General features: G+C 41.5%; 3 protein-coding genes across 3 annotated transcripts in view; all 3 read left to right on the forward strand.

The window, feature by feature from the left end:
* LOC119027589 (ubiquitin carboxyl-terminal hydrolase 17-like protein C) overlaps positions 1–6,012 on the forward strand; it is a 6,954-nt gene extending 942 nt beyond the window's left edge. Inside the window, exons 3-12 of the mRNA XM_037112939.1 lie at positions 312–411; positions 496–617; positions 865–935; positions 1,022–1,147; positions 1,480–1,575; positions 1,705–1,836; positions 1,917–2,039; positions 2,153–2,190; positions 3,361–3,401; positions 3,517–6,012. Of these exons, the coding sequence (XP_036968834.1) occupies positions 312–411; positions 496–617; positions 865–935; positions 1,022–1,147; positions 1,480–1,575; positions 1,705–1,836; positions 1,917–2,039; positions 2,153–2,190; positions 3,361–3,401; positions 3,517–5,069 (2,402 nt within the window). The 3' untranslated portion in view covers positions 5,070–6,012. The remainder of the gene's footprint in view (positions 1–311; positions 412–495; positions 618–864; positions 936–1,021; positions 1,148–1,479; positions 1,576–1,704; positions 1,837–1,916; positions 2,040–2,152; positions 2,191–3,360; positions 3,402–3,516) is intronic.
* A 37-nt stretch (positions 6,013–6,049) lies between these two features.
* Positions 6,050–12,719, forward strand: LOC119027588. The gene is made up of 12 exons (XM_037112938.1): positions 6,050–6,195; positions 6,285–6,399; positions 7,269–7,368; positions 7,453–7,574; positions 7,810–7,880; positions 7,960–8,085; positions 8,170–8,265; positions 8,390–8,521; positions 8,602–8,724; positions 8,836–8,873; positions 9,705–9,745; positions 9,861–12,719. Exons 2-12 carry the CDS (start codon positions 6,336–6,338, stop codon positions 11,915–11,917), a joined length of 2,970 nt encoding a protein of 989 aa, XP_036968833.1. The 5' UTR covers positions 6,050–6,195; positions 6,285–6,335; the 3' UTR covers positions 11,918–12,719.
* A 1,155-nt stretch (positions 12,720–13,874) lies between these two features.
* On the forward strand, positions 13,875–19,484 carry oxa1l (OXA1L mitochondrial inner membrane protein). Its single transcript, XM_037112694.1, has 11 exons — positions 13,875–14,041; positions 15,449–15,583; positions 15,834–15,965; positions 16,064–16,358; positions 16,676–16,819; positions 16,927–17,012; positions 17,350–17,514; positions 17,675–17,779; positions 17,911–18,073; positions 18,188–18,268; positions 19,256–19,484. The coding sequence occupies exons 1-11, from the start codon at positions 13,931–13,933 to the stop codon at positions 19,375–19,377; spliced, it is 1,539 nt and encodes a 512-aa protein (XP_036968589.1). The 5' UTR covers positions 13,875–13,930; the 3' UTR covers positions 19,378–19,484.
* Positions 19,485–19,574: the final 90 nt, after the last annotated feature.

Genomic DNA, 19,574 nt, shown 5'->3' on the forward strand with positions numbered 1-19,574 from the left:
ACTGAGAGTTTGAACTTATTTTACAGAACTACATAGTGCCCCTTGAAATACAGACTTGAAAGCATACTTGTCTTTGACGGTGCTTAATTTGCTTAGTATACTGATCTTACTGTGCTTATCATACTTTTGTCATTTGATAAAGTATTGTGTCATCATTTTATCCTGTATTTAAGGAGGAAAGTTGTCAGTAAAAGAAGAACAATACAATACTGCGCTAAACTATAAGCCTGGAGTCTAAAGCGTAAGTGGGCATTTCTTAAGAAAAAGATGGCGCCACACTAACGTACAGTATTAACAAACTCCCCCAACAGTTCCGTATCATGGCCTGCAAAACCAAGGAGAGACTTGTTACCTGAACAGCGTGCTGCAGGTGCTGTTCATGACCGAAGACTTCAGAGACGCCGTGGAAAGGTTTGTTTTATAACCTGTCACATAACGCATTTCAGTTTAACCGTGTACCTTTGAATCTCTCATGACTGTCATGTCTTTATTCAGGCACTGCTGTGAGAATCCTGCCACTGAGTGGATTGATCGTCAACTCAAAGCCTTGTTTGATGATTTAAAAGGACAGACAGCAGACACATATAACATCACAAAGAAGCTGGGCATCCACAGAGGTACAGAATGTGTCAACACACGGAACAACACAGCCTGTGAATAGACTATCTGTGGATCAAACCTGCTTTAAATCAGCTCACATTAAGGCGACTTGGAGTAATAACTTAAAATATCTTAATATCAGGATCTTTATGTTGTGCATTAGCCCTACAAATAGAGATAAGTAAATGACAAGACAAAAAGAAAGTTTAACCACTTTTTTTGTTAAAGAAACACACATTTATTCCCACTGCCCCCCCTCCTCAGTGTACGAACAGCAAGATGCTGCTGAGTGCTTTGAGAAGATTCTAAGTCTGACCAGTCCTGATGCTTCACAGGTAAAGACAAATTCAAAATCAGAGAAAATCTGTAAATTGAATGAAAAAAATATTGTCAACGAGCGTCTGTATTTTTGTGCTTTCAGATCTTCCACGGATGGTTGACGGACAGGACCACATGTTCTGGATGTGGCACAGAGACGGACGCTGACGCGGCCTTCTGGCATCTTCCTCTTGCGTTGACGGATTCATACAGTGAACACTACAGCGTGGTAAGGATCGGACAATCTGCAGACTTTGTGGCATTTGTTCTGTTCCAAGGAGACATCTTGTAGACTAAATATGCCATTTTGCACACCAGCATTTCAGGATAAAAGGTTGTGATTAGGATGATGGTATTAAGAATGAATGCACTTACTGTTATTCACTATGGAGAAAAGTGCCAGCAAAATAAATCTGTTGAATAACTGCAGTCTGACTCTTACAATCAAGGCCCATCTTAGCCTATATTTTTATGACTATTTATATTTTTTTATTAATCCTGTATAGTGCTTCATTGTTGGTTGGCTGCCTTCATTTTTGTTTTGTTTTTTGTTTTTTCAAGGTGGATGGCATTAAAAAGCATTTTAGAGCCTCAGAGTTCAGCGGGGAGAACCAGATGTACTGTGAGCAGTGCGACGCCAAATGTGATGCTACGACTGTGAGTAAAGAGAAAACCTGAACTGATCTGTCTGAATTATCTCTGATACTGAATTACAGCTTTAATTGTATAATAAGTTCATGATAACGACATGATAGTACATGTTGAAGATCTGTGCTTTTCACGCAGCAATGTGTGATGAAGCATCATCCAGAGGTTTTGATGCTGCTGTTGAAGAGGTTTGACTTTGACTACAGCTACATGACATATGTCAAGATCAACCAGACTGTGGATGTTCCCCGCACCCTACAGATACCAGAGGTACATAGAATATTCACTTTCTTATCTGAAGAAATTGCTTTTCTTTTATTCCTGGACCTTAATTTTCCTTCTGTGATCAGAATCAGACATATGAACTGTACGCGGTTGTGGACCACAGCGGAGATCTTAGTAGCGGATGCTACACTGCCACTATCTGGGATGATGAGAACTGGTTTAACTTCTTTGACAGCAGGGTCACTTTGGTAAGACTCAACACTTTGACTCCAAGGTTGTTGAAAGTGACAGTACCTCTTTGTTACAGTTATGTATTACACTGGGAATTTTTTTCATGTTGTGTTTTTTCCTTTATCAACAGGCTGACCACCAGCCATTCCAGGAGAATAACTTTGAGAAGTAAGTTTTAAGCTTTTCCTTAACCCCGCCATACATTTGTGATTATTTCTTAGTTTGCGCAAGTGTCCCGATGAGCACATCCACATATGGATGTAAACCTCTTCACTTCATTATACAGCATAATCATTTTGAAGGACTGCATTACAAACAAAGGGCCAAGATACACACACATGCATTTGTTATGTTTCCCCAGAAAACAGAAATCCTGAGGGACGGGGGTTGCAGGTTGGGAAATAAACAAAGCAAGCAAACGGGTCCCTTGGTGTCTAAAAAGTGGCAGTAGGGATGAAACCCACAGCCGCCCACAGATTCTATCAAAATGACAGAAAAAAAAACATTTGGACCTAAAAACCAAAGGTTAAGTGGGAGTCACGAATCAGGGGAGAAACTAAATGGGTAGAAAATGCGCAACCCAGATTGTCGCCCCAAAGAGAAAACGGAGGGAGCCAAATGATGGCGTTTACTCCCTGAAAACACACAAACAACTGAGCAGGGACCCTTCAACCCTCTTATAGAGTCTCCCAGCTGACTGATTGCTGCCAGCTGAGGGAGAACATCACAGGTGCATCATATAGCTTCTGATGACCTGTGACCTGGATCTTGAGAAATCCCTGTTCACACGAGGACCTGATTCTGATTCTGACCTTGGAGAATCTCTGATTGGTCCATAACACACTCACATATGGGAATGTGTCAAAGCGAGGCCTTGTAACCAGGCCGACCCAAACCCATACTCCAGTAGAAACGATCAAATGAAGACATACACAGTGGACGCTTTCATCCAAATATGTAGGGATTCATTCATACCATTTCTACTGTAGCAACATGGACATGTACACATACTTAAACTCCACTTCTATGTATTCAGGGCAGGATTAAATGTTTTGATTACATGATGCAGACTGTGCTTTTTGGGCCACATGATTGTTATTATGCTCATTACTTTGTGAATTTTAGCGTGACTGTTTATATTTTAGTATTCATACGCAATTGATTCGTCACAACGTTGTACATGTATACATATGTATATTGAAATGATGCTTGTGGTGTGTGCATTTCACTTACCTATATTTGCATATATTCAGTAACAGAAAAGCCCCTACATTTAACACTAGCCCAACATTTGGCTTCATTTGAAACTCTGTGTTCTCTTTGCTTTTCTCTCTCCAGATCCTGCAGTGCTTATCTCCTTTTCTACAGGAAAAAGAACGGTAAGGCGGCAAACATTTGCATTATTCTCACTGATTTGATGTGTTGAGAGAATTACAGCCTTGGTTAGGTTGTTACTGTGCATGGAGTCACTGATTATTACACCTCCTGCTGCAGCTACTCAAACCACCAGGGCGGTGTCAGCGCCTGGAGGCCACCTGCCTGCTACCGGTGACGTCTATGACCAGTGTCAAGATCTTGGGAGGAGGAGAGGGAGAGAGGAGGAGGAGGCCATCGATGGAGATCAAGAAAAAGAGAGAGTTAGGTCTAGAGGAGTTGAGATACACAGGACACAGGAAGTTAGACACGATTATGACCTGAAACCTGTCAGTGAGGACAAACAGAGAGGAGGGAGAACTGATGACGAGGAGGAAAAAACTGAAGCTGGTGAAAAAGGGATCGCATCAGAGATAGGAAAGCTAAATCATGACTATGGAAGAGACGGTGGCAGTAAACAGAACATGCTAAAACATGACCATCAGCGCAGAGAGGAGAGGATGGATGCGCAGGAAGTCGCGGAACAAGAGAGAGGAGATGGCAAACAACATGCGCAGAGCAAAGACACATCAGCAACGGAACGTTATCCTACTGAAGGTGTCCAGGCTCAGGAGAGTGACAGTGTGAGACAAGATGATGCTAGTGTGCATTTTGAGCAGAAAATCAGAATTATGCCTACAATCCAAGAAGATGTTGAGTTAGACAGGAAAGGAAAAACCGAAGTGCATGACAGAGGGATGAGATCAGGGACCACAAAGCTCTTGACAATATATGACCTCCTCCACTCTTCTGAGAATCAGGACGATAAAAGAGTAGACGACAATAAACAGAAAATGCCGAAAGATGATCAGAGGTGGAAAGAGGGAGGCAGTAGCAGGCATGAGGGACATGAGCAAGAGAGAGAGGGGAGGAGGGATGTTCAGGGAGTCACGGAGCAAAACAGGGGAGACAGTCAACATCCACACTTTGGTCAGGATGTAGAGGATCAGAGCATTGATAGACAACGGATGTCAGAGCAGAAAACCAGTGGAACATATCCAAGCCATCAAGGTGACGGTGCGGAGACACAAAGCAAACCTATGCAAAACAGATCAGACTCCTCCCTTAGACAAGCAGGATCTGCAGGAAGCAGCAAACCAGCAGAGTGTCAGGGAGCTGGCCGTGGTGAGAAGGTGACACGGAGTAATCCTCAACCAAAACCCACCCTTGAATTTGTTGAGTCTACACGGGAAGAAAGCCCTGGCTCTAAAGATATTGAAATTAAGATAACTGACACAGAAATCCGCAGTGAAACTGTACCGAGGTCCTCAGTATGCAGCGATTTAAGACAAGCAGGTTCTGCAGGAAGTAGCAAACCAGCAGAGTGTCAGGGAGCTGGCCGTGGTGAAAAGGTGAGACGGAGTTATTCCCAGCTGAAACCAACACTTGAATTTCCCGAGTCTACAAGGGAAGAAAGTCCTGGCTCAAAAGGTATCGAAATTAAGATAACTGATACAGAAATCCGCAGTGAAACTGTAGCAGGAACCTCATCAGAGGGCAGGTTGTCCAAGAGATTTGCCAAGTTAAAAGTGAGTGGGTCATTTCCTACAACGCCAAAGAAACGTGCAATCCAAAAAACAGTTGGAAATGCACAAGAGGAGGAGGCAAGAGTCACAAAGAAGCAAAAACTCTGACACAGAGGATCAAGCAGATCCATCAAGTCCATTGTTTTCATCTTTCCCACGGAGGAAATGCAAAGAGAAGGGGGACGAACAGAAGCGCTTTTTTTCTTGCATCAGTCTGTAATAAACTAACCCTCATATAATGGCAAGGCAGGAAAAGTAGTTCATTTTAAATCATGTCCACAAACTGAATAGTCGCGTTATTTTAGCATTCTCATTTTCTTCGTATTTAAAGTTTGCAGTAATGAAGAGATGTACTGATTTATTGCATTGTTTGTCAAAATCTTGTTAGATAGAGAGAAATATTAATAGATGACACTGAAGGGGAACATGTAATGTGATTTCAGACAAGAGATTGTATGAGGGAAATATGTTCTTATAAATATTTTATTTTTACTTTTGTTGTAATGTTATGTTGTAGCACTGCTTGATTAGGATTTCTGGACACTCCACATTACTGCAATGCTGTAATAGAAGATTTTATGTTAATCGCTTTGAAACAAACTATTGTGTTGACATGTACCTTTGTGCATTCATATGATCATGAGGGTGATGAAACAGACCATCTCAATAAATATAAATGTTACATTTAAATATAAATGTTAAAAATAAATATGAATGTTAAATGTGATTGTAAATAGTTGCATTGGGCTACATACTAATGTGTCATTTTATTCATAATTGAATTTTACATGTCCATCTCTTTCATAGTCACACAAACAAAAACTGTTCCATTTTTTGATAATAGTGTTGTGATCTCAGTCATCCTCCCTGTCATTTTCATTTCCACATGATCAGTCTGATCTTTTGTTTTTTTTTACCTTTGTTCAGCTGGTTAAACCTCACTTATGATCAGAGGGATTTTTGTACCAGAACATGTTCGAGATCCGGCTCTAACCCGGACACCTTTACTTCCCTGTTAGTTGCGTAAACCCCCTGTCGTTCATCCCACTATTTCCGATAGACTCTGAACGCAACCTTCCAGCAGGTGGAGCGACAAGTGAAAGAGAAACTATAAAGAGGGTTTTATTTTACTGGACGCAGATGCGCTTCTCGTAAATTGACAACAAGATGAAAAGACTTTGATTATCAGCAATGTGCGGGGATGTCTGCAAAACATGAGTGTCACAACTCAAAGGTAACGAGGCTCGTCACTTTCTGCATTTCGTCTCCAAAAACGTTTAATGTATTGTCAACAATTGTTTGTGAATTTAAATTCCTTTGCAGCTGACAGAGGTGTAGCAGTAGGACTGATAAGAACGTCCACAAGGAAACAAAATGACAGACAGACTCTCAGTCTGGAGACAGACTCTCTCCAATATGTTCTCCTCTCCTTCTCCAGGTGAGAAATATGTTCTGTTCAGCTGGTGTTACGACAAATTCCGTGACCAATCACATTCGGATAGGATCCCCTAAACCTAAAAACCCTAAAAACACTCAGATCACAGAGCATGGTGGAACACCTATTTATACACAGTATTTTTTAAAATTAAAATAGATGGAAATAATTTATATATAACCGTATGCTATTTTCTAAAGGTAAGCAGTGTCATAGTTTAATTGATTAGCACCTGGTCATAAGACTGCAGTCAGCCCCGGCTTCTGATTGGTTAAGAGATATAACATGGTTGTTAGTTAAAGGTGCACTGTGTCGTTTTTTTCAGGAAGAAGTTTTAATCAGTAGAGAAAAATATTCACAGATTTTTTTTAATGCCTAAACAAACTAAATGAACAAACTCTCTTTGGTTTCATGACTGACTAAACTGAATGAACAACAACACAGTTTCATACTGTTTTACTTATGTGTGGCGGACCCTGCCATCTTTCTAGCGTCAAACATTGTTCTGGGATGTTATTTTTGTTATTGTTTATTCAGTTATGGAGAAAATAAATATTCCTTAATTTGTATTATTTCTTCATTGATATTGTAAATATTAAAATTCAGAGTCTGAGTTTCTAAGCGGGAACCACATAGTGCCCTTTTAAGAGACTTGAATACATACTTGTCCTTGATGGTCCTCAATAAGTATACTGATCTTACTGTGCTTATCATACTTTGGTAATTTGATAAAGTATTGTGTCATCATTTTATCCTGTATTTAAAGAAGAATTTTTCCAGTAGCTATATACCTGGAGTCCAAAGCATAAGTAGTCATTTCTTAAGAAAAAGATGGCGCCACACTAACGTACAGTATTAACAAACTCCAACAGTTCCGTATCATGGCCTGATCAACCAAGGAGCGACCTGTTACCTGAACAGCGTGCTGCAGGTGCTGTTCATGACCGAAGACTTCAGAGACGCCATGGAAAGGTTTGTTTTATAACCTGTCACATAACGCAATTCAGTTTAACCGTGTGCCTTTGAATCTCTCATGACTGTCATGTCTTTATTCAGGCACTGCTGTGAGAATCCTGCCACTGAGTGCATTGATTGTCATCTCAAAGTCTTGTTTGATGATTTAAAAGGACAGACAGCAGACACATATAACATCACAAAGAAGCTGGGCATCCACAGAGGTACAGAATGTGTCAACACACGGAACAACACAGCCTGTGAATAGACTATCTGTGGATCAAACCTGCTTTAAATCAGCTCACATTAAGGCGACTTGCAGTAATATCTTAAAATGATATCAGGATCTTCATCCTGTGCATCAGCCCAACAAATAGAGATAAGTCGAAAGATGAATTTACTTGTTTTGTTAAAGAAACACACATTTATTTCATTATTCCCACTGCCCCCCCTCCTCAGTGTATGAACAGCAAGATGCTGCTGAGTACTATGAGAAGATTCTAAGTCTGACCAGTCCTGATGCTTCACAGGTAAATGCAAAATCAAAGAATATCTGTAAATCAAATGTAAAATTATTGTCAGTGATTGTGTGTATTTTTGCGCTTTCAGATCTTCCACGGATGGTTGACGGACAGGACCACATGTTCTGCATGTGGCACAGAATCGGACGCAGACGGGGCCTTCTGGCATCTTCCTCTTGCGTTGGTGGATTCATACAGTGAACACTACAGCGTGGTAAGGATCGGACAATGCAGTTGTAATCCTATATATCATTTCATTGTTGGTTGACTGCCTTCGCTTGTGTTTTGTCTTTTTAAGGTGGATGGCATTCAGGAGCATTTTAGAGCCTCAGAGTTCAGCGGGGAGAACCAGATGTACTGTGAGCAGTGCGACGCCAAATGTGATGCTACGACTGTGAGTAAAGAGAAAACCTGAACTGATCTGTCCACATTAACTCTGATATTAAATTACAGATTGCATTATAAGTGCATGATAACTACATGATAATACATGTTGAAGATCTGTGCTTTTCACGCAGCAATGTGTGATGACACATCATCCAGAGGTTTTGATGCTGCTGTTGAAGAGGTTTGACTTTGACTACAGCTACATGACATATGTCAAGATCAACCAGACTGTGGATGTTCCCCGCACCCTACAGATACCAGAGGTACATAGAATATTCACCTTCTTATCTGAAGAAATTGCTTTTCTTTTATTCCTGGACCTTAATTTTCCTGCTGTGATCAGAATCAGACATATGAACTGTACGCGGTTGTGGACCACAGCGGAGATCTTAGAAGCGGACACTACAGCACCACCATCTGGGATGATGAGAACTGGTTTACTTTCAACGACGGCACGGTCACTTTGGTAAGACTCAACACTTTAACTACAGTGTTGTTGAAAGTGACAGTAGCTCTTATTACACTGGGAAAAACTGATTTCATAATATTATTTTTCTTTTTTTTCCTTCATCAACAGGCTGACCACCAGCCATTCCAGGTGGATAACTTTGAGCAGTAAGTTTTAATCCTACTTTTTTTTTTTAACCCGCTATACATTTGTTGCATAATCATTTTGAAGGACTGCATTACACCATAACTCTCAGAGGAAGTCATACTTTGTTCATCTCTTTTTAGTTGATTTATTTTTTACAACCACCGGGCAAGTTTTTCCTAACCCGAATTGAGGGTCTAAAGACAGAGTATGTCGTCTGTACAGATTGTAAAGCTCACTGAGGCAACGCGATTGCCATTTTGGGATATATAAATAAAATTTATTTGATGATACACACACACATCCATTTGTTTTGCTTCCCCAGAAATAAAAAAAACCCTGAAGGACAGGGGTTGCAGGTTGAGAACTAACAAAAAAAACACTACACAAATCACAAAAAGGGTCCAAACAAACTGGTCTCTTGTTGTTTAAAAAGTGGTGGTGGGAAATAAAAGCCACAGCCACCCACTGATTCTATCAAACATGATAGACCAACAAAGGGATTGGACCCAAAAACCAAAGGTGAAGAGGGAGCCACTGATCTGGGGTGAGGACTAAATATATGGAAATTGGCCAAAAGACAGAAATCTCAAACACTCAGCCCAGATTTTCACCCCAGACAGTAAATGCAGCAAGCAAACTGATGGTCTTTACTCCCTGAAGACACACAACCAACTGAACAGGGACCTTATAGAGTCTCCCAGCTGACTGATTGCTGCCAGCTGAAGGAGAACATCACAGGTGCACCATATAGCTTCTGATGACCTGTGACCTGGATCCTGAGAAATCCCTGTTCACACGAGGACCTGATTCTGATTCTGACCTCTACATTCCTTTTGCTTTTCTCTCTCCAGATCCTGCAGTGCTTATCTCCTTTTCTACAGGAAAAAGAACGGTAAGACGGCAAACATTTGCAATATTCTCACTGATTTGATGTGTTGAGAGAATTACAGCCTCGGTTAGGTTGTTACTGTGCATGGAGTCGCTGATTATTACACCTCCTGCTGCAGCTGCTCAAACCACCAGGGCGGTGTCAGCGCCTGGAGGCCACCTGCCTGCTACCGGTGACGTCTATGACCAGTGTCAAGATGGTGGGAAGAAGAGAGGGAGAGAGGAGGAGGAGGCCATCGATGGGGATCAAGAAAAAGAGAGAGTTAGGTCTAGAGGAGTTGAGCTACAGCCTGACCCTAGCTATTATGAAAATGATCAGGACACACCACACATACATCAGTTGCGTAATGGGGAAAGGAATGATTTGCATTATCATCTTCAAGATGCTCAGGCTGAGGAACACAGAGATGAGGTTGGAATACTAACAGGTGTTAAGAAGGTAAAGGGAGGAAATGCAGAGGCTGAAAACCAGGCAGAAGAGATGGAACCCTTCTGTAGAGAAACTCAACGTGAGGAGAGTGTCGACGATCAGGGCAGTGGAAAAGAGAGCGCACCAGATGGTAGCAGTGATTTGGAACCAGAAATCAGTGGCATGCTTGCAAAAGATGCACATCTTAGAAAAGAAGTTGAGAGGAGTGATGAAGAGACAGGAGTAATGGATGTAAAGACAGGAGAGGATAAACAGTCAGAGAAGGAGGAAAAATACTTGACGATCTATCCTGAAGACAACGCTAGAGAGAACATAGATGGAAATCTGAGGGGTACACAGGAAGTTAGACAAGATAACGTCCTCAAACCTGTCAGTGAGGACGAACAAAGAGAACAGAGAGGAGGGAGAATTGATGACGAGGAAGAAAAAACTGAAGCTGGTGAAAAAGGGATTTCATCAGAGATCGGAAAGCTAAATCATGACTATGGAAGAGACGGTGGCAGTAAACGGAGCATGCTGAAACATGACCATCAGCACAGAGAGGAGAGGATGGATGTGGAAGTTGAGGAGCAAAATAGAGGAGATGGTAAACATGCACAGAGCAAAGACACATCAGCGACGGAACATTATAGTGAAGGTGTCCAGGCTCAGGAGAGTGACAGTGTGAGACAAGATGATGCTAGTGTGCATTTTGAGCAGAAAATCAGAATTATGCCTACAATCCAAGAAGATGTTGAGTTAGACAGGAAAGGAAAAACCGAAGTGCATGAAAGAGGGATGGGATCAGGGCCAACAAAGCACCGGAAAACATCTGACTTCTACCCATCTAATGAGAATCAGGACTATAGAAGAGATGACAACAATAAACAGAAAGTGCCGAAAGATGATCAGAGGTGGAAAGAGGGAGGCAGTAGCAGGCATGAGGGACATGAGCAAGAGAGAGAGGGGAGGAGGGATGTTCAGGGAGTCACGGAGCTAAACAGGGGAGACAGTCAACATCCACACTTTGGTCAGGATGTAGAGGATCAGAGCATTGTAGGATTAGATGATAGACAAACAGTGTCAGGGCAGAATATCAGACGTACATGTACAAACCGTAAAGGTGGCAGTGCGGAGACACAAAGCAAACATATTCAGAATAGATCAGACTCCCCCCTTAGACAAGTTGGATCTGCAGGAAGCAGCAAACCAACACAGTATCAGGGAGCTGGCTGTGGTGAAAAGGTGAGATGGAGTAATTCTCAAGAAAGGCCCAGCTTGAACAGTATCGAAGTTAAGCCGATTGTCAAACAAATCCACAGTGAAACTGCACCAAGATCCTCAGTATTCAGACAAGCTGGATCAGCAGGAAGCAGAACACCAACAGAGAAACAGGGAGATGGCTGCGGTGAACAGGTGAGAGAGATCAGTCCTCAACTAAAACCAACACCTGAAAGGCCTGGCTCAAAAAATATCAGAAAGTTGTCCAAGGGATTTGCCAAGTTAAAAGTGAGTAAGTCATCTCCTACAAAGCCAAAGAAACTTGCAAAAAGCAAAGAGGCACTTGGAAATGCACAAGAGAATACAAACGGTATAACAGGGTCAAAAGCCACAAACAAGCGAAAACTGTCTGATACAGATGATCAAGAAAAGAAAAAACGTCTGTCTTTACAACCGAAAAAGAAATGCAGAGAGAAAGGGAAAAAAAAGAAAACTTCAATCTTACAATGTTTCTCTTTTAAAAGGCAGGAATATGATTCTGATTAAGGCAAAATACACAATTTGTCCAGAATGAGACAAATGCTTATTTTGACTACAAGTCACTCTGATGATCATAACATTGTTATTTGGGTTTTTTATTCTACTACTTAAAATAGATCAGTTAGTGATAAGACAGTGTGGCTAACGCTGTAATACTGTGTAGCTTCCCTTCGATCTCCTCTGCTGGTTTTTGCCGTGGTAAAATGTCATCACTTCCTGTTTTCCACTGGATCAGTTCTGTGTGTAGAGCAGCAAATGATGCGGGATTAATGAGAGAGAAGGCTGTTTGAAATTAAAGCTTTGATTTCTTGCATCAGTCTGTAATAAACTAACCCTCATATAATGGCAAGGCAGGAAAAGCAAATCATTTCAGATCACATCCGCAGACTGAATTATCTTATTATTTTTGTATTTTCTAATTTTCTTCATATTTAAAGTTTACAGTAATGAAGAGATGTACTGATGTACTACATTGTCTGTCAAAGTCTCACTAGATTGTTCAGAGAAATATTAATAGATGACACTGAAGGGGAACATGTAATGTGATTTCAGACAAGAGATTGTGTGAGGAAATATATTTGTACGATTTCTGGACTGAAAACCGTTAAAGAAGATTTTATGTTGATCACTTTGAAAAAAAAAAGAATCAAACTGTGGACCGCAGTCGCCATTAGCTAGTTAGCTTGGTTAGCCGTGAATCTAGCGGTCCAGACTCAGACTGGCACCTTTTTTTTTTTGAAGTTCTCTCATGTCACAGCGATGTCAACAAATCCAATATGTCTGTTTGATTAAAGGAAATGAATGCAAATTGGTTGTTCTGTCTCTTTCTCTCTCTTACTCTAGTTCATTTATAAACACTGATTCAACATGATATGCAATAGAAATAGAAGATTTACGTATAATTAAAACATAGCCGCCTTAACAGCAAATTGTTACGTCGTTAAACAGTCATGCCATAAATATTTACATGGAATAAAAATATGCTTTGACTTGAGGAGGGACAACAGGAGAGGGATCACTTTCAAATTTGGGTACAGAAATATAATCAGTTGCACTGGACTGCATATTAATGTGTCATGTTATGGATAATTGAATCTTACATGTCCATTTCTTTCATAATCACAAAAAAACTGTTCCATTTTGTGATCAGGCTCTCGTATTGACAGTCATCCTCCCTCTCATTTTCATTTTCACCTGATCAGTATGATGTATTTTACCCTTGTTTAACTGGTTAAACTTCCCCTATGATCTGAGGACACGTTGTACCAGGAAATGTTTGAGATATAAAAACACCTGGCTCTAGCTCAGGTACCCTTCAGAGAGAGAATATCTGAGAGGATGTTGCCTCCACCCTGCAGTAAACAAAGCAGCCATGGAAACGCATCTCATTGTGTGTGTTGTGTAACTGTACAATAGCACTGAGCTTTGTCGCTTTCAGTTTCTCACACACTTACAGGAATTCACATGACATCGGAATCTCATTAACTGTAGCCTCAGTGTGCCGAAGCTATAAACTGACAGACATCTGTTATGTAAAATAAAAGTTGTCAAGCCTTGGAAACACTGTTTTTGTGAGATAATCAGGCCATGATGGTTTGACAGATAAACAAATGAATGAAATGAAATGAAAATTTAAATGTGTTTGTCGATAGATATGCTCTTTATGTATTCCATTTTCTATTATTTAGAATACATATGTTGTATTTAGCAACAACAAGAAATCTTTTCTTCAGCTGAATCAGTGTCAGAATTTGATAGTCATAGTCAATCATTTCTAGCGTAAGTTATCTTAGGTATTAACAAGCACCTCAAACTTGTTATAAAGTACAATACTCGAGTAAATGTACTTATTTCAACACAGGTAATGAGTGCTTAAGTGTCTTGGTGTTGTGCTTTATTTGAACAGATCACACTGTTTACCTTGAAAACAGACATGAGCACCAAACATGCGCGGATGTTGTTGCACGCCGCCACTGAAACTGACTCCACGCGCTTTCCGTAGTTAGAACATTTTCCAACATGGCTGCCATCAGGAGCGGGGTGACTCCGAGCTGCCTAGCAAGATGTCTCCTGAAACAGACTGGAAAACCGAGCCGAGGCAGCCATCCCCTTTCAGACACTTGGAACCACGTAGGTCTTCTCTACAGTTTCAGACCTCTTGCTTTGCCTGTGCCTCTCGTAAAAGAACGCAAACAGCGACTTCCCCCGGCTAACTCGCTAGCCGGCTAGCATCCTCAATGCGCAGTTATGTGTGCATGCCTTCTGTGTGACTTTGACAGGAGCACCCTCTCCAGTGAAGACAGCTCTCCGATATATGATATAACTGTGATTTTAAACAAGAATGAGAGAATGTGGACCGTTTAACTAGTCACGAGTCACTGAAATGTGTGCTTATGACCACCAGTAGAGGAGTTTGACATTATAGAAGTGTATTTAGCTACATCTGTGTGGCTCCACAGGCTAGCAGGGCTCATGTTAGCGCCTGCTAGCTGTGTCAACAACTATCACACAATTCCTCCTAAAACAAAGAAAGTGGTGGTGTTACTCTGTCATCGACCTAGCTGGGGTTTCAGAGTTCAAGCTAAACTAGCCCACATGTATGATCCTTGATGCTGTGTCTTGTTGAAGTCACCGAGCAAACTGCCTCGAGAGGTCACTGTTTTTTTTTTAGATATCAAATCAATATTACTGTGTAATAATAACATTTTATGATTGCCTCAGTTCAGCTTTGAGAGGATCATCTGACTAACATTATATCTCACATTTGAGCAATAGTTTTTTAATTGATGCACCTCTTCAAGTTCAGTAAGTGTGATGACTTTGTCAGCAATGTAGGCAGGTGAGTCATCTATGAATTAGTCTGTCATCTGAGGTTACAAGTCACACAAAATAAATAACAATAGTTGTATTGTTAGACAGATTAAAGCTGCTGCTGCAGTGACTTTTGATTTTGCAGCACATTTCCAGGATTTCCATTTAAATTGTAGTCTGTCAAATGTTCAAAAGTGCAATTAGACTTACAGAGGTTGCGCGGCTGATCTGGAAAATCTGAAATCTAAATTTCCATCCATTTACAAAGGAAAACAGGAAGAATTAACTCATAGCATTATTGCGCTGCTCCAGTCGGATAGGTGATGCCTTATAATACCATGCAATTTAGCAGAGCCTGTTTCCATTCTGACAGAGCACACAAGTTTAGGGTTACAGCTATTGATAGTGAAACATCACTGCTTTTCACTACCCATTGCGGAGTAGGTCTAACAATTTTAAGTCTGAAATTTGACCTTAATTTCATATTAAAAGAAGAAAATCAGAGCATCCTCACATTTGGTAAAGCTTTAACCACAAGCTATAGCCTTTATGCTTAAGAAATGACTTCTCTGTCAAATAAGTGCTAACCATACTTAATATTTCACAATTTCACAGCTAAACGAATCTATGTGACCCCTCATCAGCCCTAACACATGTCATCAGGTTGTTGGTTATTGTGTTAAGTCTGCATCTGGCTGACACTCTTTGCCTCTCGTTCACAAACAGCGGTTGCTCCAGAAGTCCGGTCTGCACACAGTGTTCGAGTGTCGGAGTCCTGCCGCGAGGACTCTGCTGGGCCGCAGACATCACGGGAAGTTCCTCTGGGTGAACGCCGTCGCAGTCAGAAACAACAGCTCACAGGTGAGTCGATGTACATGCGATTAGTCTAATGGCAAAACTGCTGTTGACCTCATTAGGAAAGAGTCCTGTTGGAACTCGGTCCACACTTTGTTTTAGCCACGTGATTAAAGATATATTCAGATATTTATTTTGATAGCTTGACTTGTGGACTTGTGCATCTAATCTTTGCTAAGATGTCAAAGGGGAATTGAATAGCTGTTTGATTCACCACCAGTACCATGTTGATATTGATGATAGCGTTTACTCTCAGATCCCGTTTGAGGATGGAAGCACGGCGGCTCCAGTGGTCGAAACTTCTGATGGCTTCCCAATCCTCCAGTCCTCTCCCGTCTCTCTGCCCGTGGACTCTAACCCGATCATCGCACAGCCAATCGCTGAACAGGTCTCTGAGACTACATATGAAGTTAAATCATCTGTCTCAAGGTTTCTAGCTCCCTTCCGACTTGAGTGACATGATTTCATTTTTGCTCATATTTTCAGATCCCAGTTTCCACAGCAGCGCCAGCAGTTGACATCTCTCCTCCTCCACCCGTCTTGGACGTCTCCCCTGAGCTTCTGTCCGCTAACCCCGCCCCCGTTTTAACGCAGTCGGTCATTGAGCAGGTGGCTGACGCTGCACCGACCGCAGTGGAAGTCCTGCAGGCTGCTGCAACCACGGAGCAAAGTTTAGCAGAGCTGGGATTGGCCGGTTACACACCAGTGGGACTGATCCAGCACTTGTTAGAGTTCATGCACGTGGATCTTGGTTTGCCCTGGTGGGGGGCCATTGTTGTAGGTAAGCAAAGTCAAAAATGTGTTTTCCACTTTGTTCCCACAGTTGAATGTTTGAGCTTCACTGCGTAGAATGATGTATTTGGAGTTTGACACTACAAGGCTGTTTTTATATTATTGCTCAAAAATGTACATTTTCTCTGAACCTTGATCTGTTCCTCGGACCATGTTGTTTTGGGTCCTTCAATTCAAGACAACTGGGCCCGGAAAGATCCTTGCATTCCTTGAATATTATGTTTAAGATGTGTGAACCCTGCTGTGTTCTTTCTAATCCTCCTTCCTCCTCTTTCCTGTTCCTGTTCATCTCTCGCACTCGTGTAGGAACGGTGGTGGCTCGTATGGCCGTGTTTCCAGTCATAGTGAAGGGCCAGCGGGAGGCAGCCAAGCTGAACAACGTTCTGCCCGAGATGTCTAAACTCACCAACAGGATGAATGAGGCCAAACAGAGCGGAAACAAATTTGATTGTAAAAATTCACTTTTCTTCTTATTTTTCTTTTCTGTCACAATTTAAGATGTTAACTATGTAATAAGCCCAGTCAACTTCTCATGAGCTGTTATTTGCCTGTTACAGTCGCCAAAGCCTACTCCGACCTGAGCTTGTTCCAGAAGAAGCATGATGTAAATCCTCTGCGTGGCTTCCTAGTTCCTATGGTGCAGGTCAGTTTACCTATTTATAGTGATGACTATATCTCACTGTGAGGCCTGCACAGTAACTCTTTGTTTTTGGCTTTAATTAAATCATCAACCTCAACTATTAGATAAGATAAAAATGACGATATCTAATTTGTCGAAGCAGGGTTCATTTTCATGACTGTCTTTCTGTACATTGTTTTTCTGTGGACTCAAATTTGAATCAGACAAACTCAACGTTTCTCATGCACATGAAGGAGGACATTGAACATGTTCAAAATGCAATTGTATATTATTTGTTGAATTGTGTTTTAACATTTATCTTGTTATACACAATTTCTGTATTGTGCTCTGTTCCCCCCAGGCGCCAGTCTTCATCTCTTTCTTCATCGCTCTGAGGAAGATGGCCTACCTGCCGGTGCCCAGTTTTCAGACAGGAGGCCTGTTCTGGTTTCACGACCTGACCGCGGCAGATCCTTTTTATCTGCTGCCTATCGCTGTCACTGGAACCATGTTCTTCATCCTGGAGGTCAGCCACCTTTTACCCAACCAGTCAGAGTTATTGTTACTGGAAAAATACCATCACCCAGGACTTTCACTGGGCCGACACAGTTTAGTGATGCATGGTGTTATTATCTATGGTTGAACGTGTACTTTCCATAGTAATCACCACATGGCTTCTCTTGTAGTTGGGCGCAGAGTCCGGTATCGACAACCCCAACCTGCGCGCCATGAAGACAGTGTTCAGGATCATGCCTTTCATCATCCTCCCCCTCACCATCAACTTCCCCACGGTCAGTCTGTCGAACACTAGCATCGTTTTGTTTTTTCCATAGTGGGTTAGCCTCAACTTAAACATCATAAACACCCTGAAGAATTTGCTCTTTAATTGTCTAAAATAATTTTGTTCTCCATCAAACCTCAGGCGGTGTTCACCTACTGGCTGACCTCCAACTGCTTCTCCTTGGCTCAAGTCGCCCTGCTCAGACACCCTGTGATCAGAACTAAGCTGAATATCCCAGAGAGGATCCAGCACCCGCCCTCCGTCATGCCCCAAAACGACGGCTTAATCGAAAGCATGAAGAAGGGTTCGTGTCTAGGACTTGAGGACATCTAATTGATTGACTTGTTGATTGATTTTGACTAGTACTGAAAACTCAATTTGCCATTTTTGTCTTGGTTCAACTCTTTTGACCACCCAGGCTGGAAAAACGCTCAGCTGGCCCAGCAGCTACAAGAGAGAGAGAGGAGAATCAAAAATCATTTGGACCTGGCGTCTAAAGGTCAGTCTTAACATTACATCATCATCTTTACATAGACAGACTTTTTATTCCCTCCTTGGCTGTCTGCCACTGAGAAACAGCTGGCTGGAGTTGAGATAGTTTATAAAGCATGATCTTGGAGGAGCAACATAACATCACATCTGTCCTCAACACAACATCACATCTGTCCTCACAGAGTGTATACATGGATATATTAAAGGCCTCCTTACGAGGTTTATGCAAAACAGTTGGCTTAGCCTTGGTTTAATTCAGCAGACATCTGTTCTGGAGACATATGTACAGTAGCCTTGAGTATCTAGGTTGCAGAGACTATGAGAAGATTGCATGTAGAGCAAGAATCTGTACAAGACACGTATGACCTCTTATTGTTTGGAGACACGCTGACCTGGGAGAATCATATTTCTTCCCCAACAAAGGAGAATTTGAACAGGTGGAAAGATTTTTACTTTTGAAAAGCTTCATGATCCCTGTACTTTGTGTCTTGGTGTATACGTGGAGAAGGTGCTCCCCCACGTGGCCAGGGTTAGTTACAGCAAAAACAACACTTGAATAGTAAAATGGGAATTGTTAACACCGAGGTATTTATGCAGATTGTTGCATCGCCATTAAACAAGGCAAACAGATTCAGTTGTGGCCAAAAAAGCTCCCTCGTTCCAGCTCTTGATTATGTTTCTTTATCTTTTATCATAGTTAAAAGTCCTATGTCAGACAGACATGTTAATTGAAAAATCTATTATTTACAGCGCTAGTTTCAAATATCAGGTTTGACTGGTGCTGCTGACATAAAGACTTTCTGTTTTCCATCTTATGTGTGCCATTTAGAGCACTTGCACAGTGTTTGTAAAATAAACCTTTACACCATGAAGGATGGATGGAGGTGTTAGCGTGATGTCTCTGTGTTATTGGGCTTTGACTCTCTTTGAATGTTGTAATTATGGTTTTGTGCTAAACGTCCTGTTTTCATTCCTATTCTTTTTTCTTTTTTAGGTCCACTGAGGCAGACTTTTAGCCACAATCCCCTCCAGCAGACTCCACCCATCGCTGCAGCATCATCCAAAAACAAAGCAGATGGTGGCAAGGCAAAGCCATGGAAGGAGACTTTGGGATAAATCAGATCAGGTTGCTAACTTGAGAGTAAAATCATGTATGTACATATTTATGGATGGAAGAGAGGATAGGATGTATTATTAAAAATGAAAAATCTGCCTCAAAACAACTCTGGTGTCTTTTATTTGTGTGATTTTTGAATCCACAACGCGTTAATTCACCTCCCCATAAACATCCCCAGAGCAGAGTGAAAGAAAAA

Source organism: Acanthopagrus latus, chromosome 10, assembly GCF_904848185.1.
Source record: "Acanthopagrus latus isolate v.2019 chromosome 10, fAcaLat1.1, whole genome shotgun sequence".
In the NCBI taxonomy this organism is placed as follows: domain Eukaryota; kingdom Metazoa; phylum Chordata; class Actinopteri; order Spariformes; family Sparidae; genus Acanthopagrus; species Acanthopagrus latus.